The 9,165-nt window shown below is 38.1% G+C and overlaps 1 protein-coding gene across 1 annotated transcript; it reads left to right on the forward strand.

Annotated features, from left to right (window-relative positions):
* The first annotated feature begins 1,443 nt into the window (after nucleotides 1-1,443).
* Nucleotides 1,444-3,665, forward strand: LOC148036340 (momilactone A synthase-like). Its single transcript, XM_087679133.1, has 3 exons — nucleotides 1,444-1,486; nucleotides 1,622-1,681; nucleotides 2,849-3,665. Exons 1-3 carry the CDS (start codon nucleotides 1,467-1,469, stop codon nucleotides 3,663-3,665), a joined length of 897 nt encoding a protein of 298 aa, XP_087535259.1. The 5' UTR covers nucleotides 1,444-1,466.
* The last annotated feature ends 5,500 nt before the right edge of the window (nucleotides 3,666-9,165 follow it).

Below are 9,165 nucleotides of genomic sequence, written 5' to 3' on the forward strand. Positions count from 1 at the left end.
AAATAAAGAGGGGAAAGGAAATGAAGTTTGTGAGTTTTAGGAAACTAATGGATTCTTATACTATAAGGATCTACTTTACATCCCTCCAAGAAAACCGAGACTCTAGGTACTCCAACAATACCATGACATCCCAACAATAGGACACATTGGAGTTAATAAGACCTTAGAGCTTATTTCAAGAGATTTTTGGTGGAGACTTCCACGATCTACACAAACATTGATCTACGAGGGATTGAGGTTGCTTGAGCTTGCCACAAGGATCATGGAGCTACCGGTGTGCAAGAGAGAGGAGGGTACTCGATCGAGCATCAAGGTAAGCTCACTACACTCGTAAGGTAGGCATGGTGCGTCGGCTATGTGAGAGGTAGCCATGGCCGCTCGGCTTGAAACGCTTGATCAATAAGCGGTCTGTAGGTCTCGGGGTAGAGCTTGTAGCTCCCCTTCAAAAGCTATTGTCGTGAGAGCTATTGAGGAAATAAGAAGCTTGATTTTTCAACACATTTTGTTGCTTCAACAGCATGTTGCTTTTCTAATTGAAAAAACAATAATCATGTGGAAGCGACTGCCTTTAGGAGAAGTCACTTTGACATTGTTGTGAAAGCTATTGTCGTGAAAGCCATGGTGTGAAAGACATTGTCGTGAAAGCTATTGTCGTGAGAGCTATTGAGGAAATAAGAAGCTTGATTTTTCAACACATTTTGTTGCTTCAACAGCATGGTGATTTGCTAATTGAAAAAACAATAAATAAAAAGCTTGATTTTTCAATACATTTTGTTGCTTCAACAACATGGTGCTTTGCTAATTGAAAAAACATAGAAGCTTGATTTTTTAACACATTTTGTTGCTTCAACATCATGGTGCTTTCCTAATTGAAAAAACAATAAATGAGAAGCTTGATTTTTCAACACATTTTGTCGCTTCAACATTTTGTTGCTTCAACAACATGGTACTTTGCTAATTGAAAAAACAATAATCATGTAGAAGCGAAGAATTAAGAAGCTTGATTTTTCAACACATTTTGTTGTTTCAACAGCATGGTACTTTCCTAATTGAAAAAAATAAATAAGAAGCTTGATTTTTCAACACATTTGGATATTGTGCTGTTCCCACTATGTAATTTATGTTGCTTAAACAGCATGGTGCTTTCCTAATCACATGGAACCGGCTACCTTTAGGAGAAGTCACTTTGAAATTGTTGGATATTGTGATGTTCCCACTATGTAATTTATGTGGCTTTGGCTATGCTGATGCAGCGACGTGGTGATGTGAGACGGCATGGTGACTGGTAAAGAAATGGTAGCCAAAACGATCGTGCATGGTTTTCTTGAATTGTTTTCTTGACTCGTGAATGGTTTTCTTGACCAAGCCATGCCTATAAAGTATCACCTAAATGCCTATATTTTCTAGAGAGAGAGAGAGAGAGAGAGAGAGAGTCGAGCACCAGCCACCCTTCTGCAGGCAATAGAATGTGGAGTCTTAAGTCCGGGTGAGGGGATTATTTACTTTACAGTCCCTGACTTAATTGTTATCACATCGTGCTCACTTACTGAATGTTGCAACAGTTATAATACCCAGCGACTCTAAGTCTTGATAATACTGACTCGTGTAATAACAAACTCAGGCTGGCGCAGTTGATCATGAGAGGGCGTTGTTTCTGCAGTACATCTAATTCCTCTGCCAGGTCTCTTTATCTGGAAAATTTCTAAGTATTTTTCGTTTATGTGTTTCAAAAAAGGATGAAATAACTGGAGAGAGCTTCTTTCCTTGGATCGTATCCTGATTGTTTGCATCGTAGCTGCACGCACTTAAAGGTTTCCAAGGTCATGGATGATTTTACTGGCTTTACTAGCCAATACTTGCCATTATTATATGTCCTAAAAGTTTGTATGAGCTTTCCAACTTTAGTATTATTAATTGAAAATCCTTAGTATGACATTTTCATGTTTATACTACAATCTGATGTTGTACACCCAAGTAGGGCGTAAGATAGTCACCCAATTAGTACGAGGTTTCCATGGTTAAAAATACAATTTGAAGTTGTACACCCAATAAGGACATAAGATGAAAGATAAGATTGGTCAAAATCTTAAAAAACTTAATAAGGTATCTTCCTGAAAACAGAATCACAAAGTAGTAAGAGAAGAGGAGGGAAAATCTATATTGTATATGAAAGAGTTACAAGGAGTAGCAACCAATAGTACTTTCAAAATAGACACTCTGATAAGGAGCTTGATCTACCCACTCGAGCTACACACACACACACACACACACACACACACACACACACACACGCATGCATGTATCTATCCATATACATACATACATACATACCTATATGTGCGTGTGTTCCTATTTCTCTCATATATATTGTTATCTATTTTATTATCTATATCTATTGTACAACTAACTTTCTTTGTCCATTTCTCTCTCTCTCTCTCTCTCTCTCTCTCTCTCTCTCTCTCTCTCTCTATTATCTATCTATTTGTCTATCTATTCATCTATCAAAAGAACACTATATAATTGTGCATGTATTGGAATATTATACTTTAGTGAAGAGTGAAGGCTTTTGAAAGAGACCAATCATGCACCCTAGCACAATGCTACTCATTGTCGTTTGTTTGAGCCTTTATATTGATTTTTAACTTTCATTGCACATCTAACACTACATGAAAATTTATCCTACAAGGAAACTCTTTTGATTGGATGTTTGAGTTCTTTATAGAGAGAGAGAGAGAGGGGGGAGGGAGAGAGAGAATGAATGAATGAATGATATCATGCATACAAAAGTGATTATCCACCTCCAAGAAGATGAAAATGCCAAGTGTTCATGCCTTGGCTGAACTTACAGGCTTGCTAACAAAGTGTGTATCATCACGGGAGGGGCGAGTGGAATAGGAGAAGCCACGGTGAGGTTGTTTGCAAGCCATGGGGCCAAGGTGATCATTGCAGACATCCAAGACGAGATGGGAGAAAGGTTGGCCTCTTCAGTCGGCGATGCTGCGCAGTACGTGCGTTGCAATGTGACGCGAGAGGAGGAGGTGGCAGGCATGGTGGACGAGGTGATGGTGAGGCACGGGCGCCTGGACTTCATGTTCAACAATGCGGGGATATGGGGATCGCCGACGCGCGGCATGACGATGAAGGACCTGGACGTACAAGACTTCGAGGAGGTGATGGCAATCAACGTGAAGGGGATGGTGCTGGGCACGAAGCACGCGGCGCGGGCGATGCTGGCTAGTGTACCCAGCAAGAGGAGGCCAGTTGGATGCGGGTCCATCCTGTGCATGTCAAGCGTGGCTTCTGTCATTGGGGGTGTCGCCACCCACCCTTACACCATCTCCAAGAGCGCAGTCCTGGGCCTCGTCAGGTCGGCCGCCAGCGAGCTCCGCTCCCACGGCATCTCTGTCAACGCCATCTCCCCCATCGGCATCGACACTCCGCTCTCCCTTCGCTGCCTCCAGGAGTCCTTGCCCGACCGCGCGTTCACCCCTGACTCCCTTCCCAACTTCATCGACCAGCTCGCAGGCTTCCAAGGTGGCCGCTTCAGCACCTTGGAGGTCGCCAAGGCTGCATTGTTCTTTGCAAGTGATGACGCTCGACTTGTTAGTGGCCTCAACTTGGTCCTCGACGGTGCCTTTAGTGTCTCTAGATCATTCAACCTCTAGACGATCAAGGCACACATCGAAGACTATATCGCTACCACAAACTTCTAATTATAGTTGCGCTGTACTTTGCAACTGTTGTTGTTTTAAAAATTAAGAACCTTTCGACCATGTAGCCTACGCATAAGGGCGATTCCAGCCATATAATGTCGACCATATTCCTTTTCTCTTTCTTTCAATGTTTTTGCCAATTACCTTGCCGTATGCTCAAGCCATATGGATGAGTCGTAATACATAACATATTAACATGTGGATTCAACATAAAGCACTACTAGAAACCCATCTCCTTCCCAACAATGGCTCGAAATATGAAAACATTGATGAGCATTACATAACGACTACAAGCACCACTTATGTGATGCATTTTAAATTGTTTAATTTTGTTGTCCTTCCACAATTATTTGCATCTCTGCAAACATCGCATAAAGCACATGCAAAAGCATGTCAAGAGCCACTACAGTAGCTCATTCCTCCATTTTTATTAGACTCATTGTACTCTTGCCCTTATCTTCACCACACTTGGTCTCTATAGCATAGCCATCTATTCTATATGGGCAATTAGAGGCATTGGGTATAGATCTCCTCCTCATCATACCAACAACTAGGAGCTACTCAAGTGACCCAGCTTGTTAGGGAGATTGGCTATCTTCTTGCTCCTTACAATTCTAACAACATATTGGCTATCCTCTTTCTCCTTAGATCCTCACATTCATTTTGTCCCCCATTGTCTTAACCCTCATCTTCTCTTTGGTTCTTATATCACATGGATCCTTAAATCTTTCAATTGCGTAGAGATAGTCTCAATATTATTCCATTATCAAACATTTTTCTTTTTGGGGACTTTGTATTCTAGGTTTAATTCTTAACTATCCTAGTAGCATCTTCTACTTTGTTTCACTAGCACTCTTCATTGCTTTCTTCACATGTCTTCGACTTCTTTAGTTTGACTTGAAAACAAAGGGGAGCCCTCTATCTGGATACAAAGCAATATTTTTAAAGCATAAAGGGTGGACTTTGTTCTCCAACACCCTTGTCCATTGACTCAAAAGAGCCTCAAATCCTTGAGTAAATAATTCTACACTTTTGATTTTCCTTCTATACATAGAATAAAAGTTGCTACCACATCATGTTTGTATCTTCCCTCTTTGAAAAAAATTCGAATCAAAACCACCTTCACATTCGCATAATCTACATCTACTACCGACTCTTGAGAGACATACTAAGCAATATAGGTAGTAAACGATTCTCTACTTCCCAATTCTTATTGTAAAACATCTAAGTCTAGACTTGCTCTCTCTTCAATTTCTCATGAAATGTACCATCTCAAAATTCGGTAATTATTCCATACTTACCAGATTTGACTAGGGGTATCAAAAGATGTCACATGAAAAAGAAATTATAACTAGATCACAACCCAATGGCACTTTGAGCTACAAACAACCCCAATCCCAAAGAGAACATGCCACACTATAGCATGGTTAGTAACTCAAAGGGTTGATACTGATACAAAATTGAAAGGATAACCTTAGTGCAGCTTAAAGTTAAGTAGAGCATCACACTCTTTAGGCCACCATTAGTGGAACATGGTGTACAAAGGCATGCCATAATACAACTCACTTAGGAGAAAATTAAATGTCTATGCCTTTAGGAGAAAAAGCCTTCTTTGATATAGCCATCACCTCCTCATCACCAAGGGTATATTAAACATAACAAGTTTCTTTATCTAACATGATAGTTGCTTCATACTTCCACCTTCACTATACGTTAACCAATTATTAATAAAAAATAGAAAACAATTGATTGAGAGTGAAATAGAGACAAGAGTATATGACAAGAGAATAGATAAAATATTTTCTCATACATTAGTGAGCACCTCCTCCATGTATGTATTTATGCAGTTTTATTCCTTAAGCTTTGTGCTTAAAAATCATGAAAAGTATCCTTTTGGGATTTTTCCTTTCTTTGCATGAATGACATCCTTTTCACTATAATAGATTGGGCCTATAGTGATGTCTTAAGCATTGTTCACAGTCTATAAAAAAAACCCGCCATCACTACTATTAGCATCACTATTAACGTTGCTATGAGCATTGCCATGAAGGTGTCACTATTAATGTCTCTAGTCGCTACTAATAGTGATGTTAATAGCAATGTTTTCAACGTAACTCGTAGTGACATAAATAACAATGCTTTTCGGATGACGTTAGTAGCAGCGCTTTCATGGAGTCACTCGTAGCAATGGTTGCAATAAAGTTAGTGATGCAAATAGCAATCATTGTATGGGGAAAAAAAATTTGCAGGTAGGATTTTGCAGCCTTGCTTCCCTTCTAAACACACTGGACTAGGAACTATTGTTTGCCCTTTGTTGCATGATATTGCATATGTTTCCAAACATAATCCATCTTGTATCAAAATATATACACAACAACATATTTCTTGACACATCAAAATATTTAATGGTAAAAAAGAGATTGATGAAATAGTATTTTTCACATTACAATTGGAATATCAATTTATAAAAAGCTCAAGCTTTTCTTGTGCATAATATTTGAGGACCTAAAGCTATCAAATCCTGATGTACATGCCTAATTGGTGCACGTAGGACTCATTCCCTAGGAAGTGCTTATTGTGGATGAGGATTAAGATCTCTTCCCGATGATATATGCATCGTACATGGAGTGAGGGCAATGCTTTGCTCCTCATCATGTGCCTCCACCTTTGCTCATAGCATTTTACTATATATGTAAGGCATTATACCATGGAGTAGTATGGCACCTACAATAAGATAAAGGAGGATAAAACCTCGGGTAAGTTACTCATGAATATATGTGTGCATCACGTGGGTTTTAAAAAATGTATTTTTAAAATATCATTTTATACATTTTTTTCATATAGAAGGGTGTAATATAAAGGTGTCATTTACATATTGAATAGAAAAGGGTTATGTTTTATTCAAGAAAAACTCACATATAAGGATATTCATAAATTGGCTTTGAATGCACGTGATGTAGAGAATATATATAAAGTAACTTCCCCGAGTATAAAACAAGGCCAAACTTGGACATGAAAATAAGAAAATAAGATATTAAGTTAAAGTTGTTTACACAAGAAATTCTGAATTTGTTTAAAAAAATAGATTATGTAAAATCATCATATTTTATCATACTCATAAAATACATAACATTAATGCATTTCAACCAAATATCAAATCATGAGATAATAATCAACTTCTAGAAATCTCTCTCTCTCTCTCTCTCTCTCTCTCCTAAGATTCTTTTCTCTCTCTCTCTCACCCTCTCCCTGCCTCCCTCCATCTCCCTCTTGATCCCCTCCCCTCTCTCTTTTTCTCTTCTTCCCCCCCTCTCTCTCACCTACTCTCTAAGTCCCTCTCACTCTCTAGTTCTCTTTCGTACTCCATCTCTCTCTTTTTTTCTCTTACCTTCTCTCTCTATCTCTCTTCCCTCCCTCTCTCTCACTCTCTCACACATTCTCTCAGCCTTACCCTCTCTCTCTCTCTCTCTCTCTCTCTCTCTCTCTCTCTCTCTCTCTCTCTCTCTCTTTCAAGATGTCTCTTACACACACTTATGTGTATGTGTATAAACATATGTGGTATTTTTTCATGACTATTTTGGTCATGTCTTATTTCCATATTACAACATCACTATGTCACTATATAGCACAGCTTAATAGCAATAATAATAGGGATGTTGATAAAAATTGTAACTAATGAGTGTCATTATTTCTTCATTCCCTTGTAGCATTTTTGAGATAATATCCTAGCACCTATTTATTTAAGGTAATTGTACAAAAATATTTTTCTTGCCATCAGACCTTGGTAGATAGTTTACAATGATAATAGATAAATCCGTACATAAGGGTCACCAAGCATAAGGTGCATGTATTCTAAGTCACTATTATTAGGTGATAGACGATAAAAATTCAAAAAATTGACAAGTTAATAATATCTTATTATCATGTCAATTTAAAAAATAAAGTATGATGCAATTTATTATACATATTTTCTTGTTATGCACTTTCTTGTCCATTTCTCTCATACTCATTTTGTTTTCCATCAAATTTTGGTAATAGTTACTAAATTTGTTTAGTGAATGCAACAAGAATACTCATTCTCATAGTCCTTATCCAAGTAAATCACACTCTTCATCCATCAGTCACAAATCTATACTACAATCCTCTATCAGCTAGCGTAGTCTAAAAGTAGAAGTTCTCCACTGATCATTTGGGAGACTTCATCTTAAATCCACAAGAGGCCTCTACACCTTCATAAACACTCTTAGAGGATTTCAAGGCCTTTGACATGAGAAATTGCAACATTCATAGTCTCTCACCTTCCTCATACAACTCAATTTCACCACCTTCTTGTCTTCTTACTTCTCTCATACATTGCTAGAACTTCTCTTTAGATTCCTCATTTCAATACCTTTGTATCACTCCATGAACTTGGCCTCCTTTTTTGTTTTCTCTTTCACCCCAATAGTGTTTTCATACCCTTGGTTACTAATCCACCTTCATTAGTTTTTTTTTAAAATTTGAACAACTTGCTTTTGTCCAATAATTCATAAGGCATATCTAAGTTTTGTTAAGGCCTAAATCATGTATCTAACCCTAAGGCATATCTAAGTTTTTTAAAGGCCAAAATAATCATTCTAGCCCTATAAATCAATTGCCTCATCCTTAGTCCATAGTAAAAGGGCCACAATAATGGTAGATAATCCCACACATAATTATTAGGTATGCTCAATGCCCCACCCTTATAAGTGCCACCAATGATCCATGGTGATGTAAGTTATAAGGACCCTCGTATGAGAAGAAGCCATGTGTGAGACTGGACATTAGTTGGGTGAGATTGGACATTGGGTCCTAACTTGTATTCTTGATGAGGTCTATGTGGTTTGATAGCAAAAAGGTGACCTCTTGTGAATCTAGCCTTTGGGTTAGATAGAGTAATTATGCTAGTGGCAACTCAAGGAACAATGGATCAAGTTGTGGAGTGTAGGAGTTAATAGGAACACTTATATCTAACAATCCCCCTCAATGTCCACCCACAAGGAAACTATATCCTTGGTCCAATGGAAATTCTTTCAAGATGAACTCGAATGATATTCTTTGTAAGAGCTTTGGTAAAGATATCTACTCTATCTACAATAAGCGAAGTCTATTATTTCAAATTGAGAGCTCAAAGTCTCTCGAGTATGATGGATCATATCTTTATAGTCACCTATAATAAGAAAGTTGTCCACATATAAGACAATCACTATAGACTTTTCACTATCCCTATAAACATGCAAGTTAGCATTTGAGGTATATCTTTTGAAATTTAAGCCTAAAAAGAATTTATCTATCCCCTGATACCATGCTCTCAAGCTTATTTCAGCCCATATAATGGCTTTTTCAACTTACAAACATTGTTCTTAGGATGGACGGCCTTCAACCCCAGTGGTCATTCAAGAACATTCATTTAATATCCAGTTTGTAAACTGGA

The sequence above is a fragment of the Lygodium microphyllum genome, chromosome 5, assembly GCF_053477565.2.
Source record: "Lygodium microphyllum isolate KBCC chromosome 5, Lygodium_microphyllum_v1.1.10, whole genome shotgun sequence".
Lineage (NCBI taxonomy): Eukaryota > Viridiplantae > Streptophyta > Polypodiopsida > Schizaeales > Lygodiaceae > Lygodium > Lygodium microphyllum.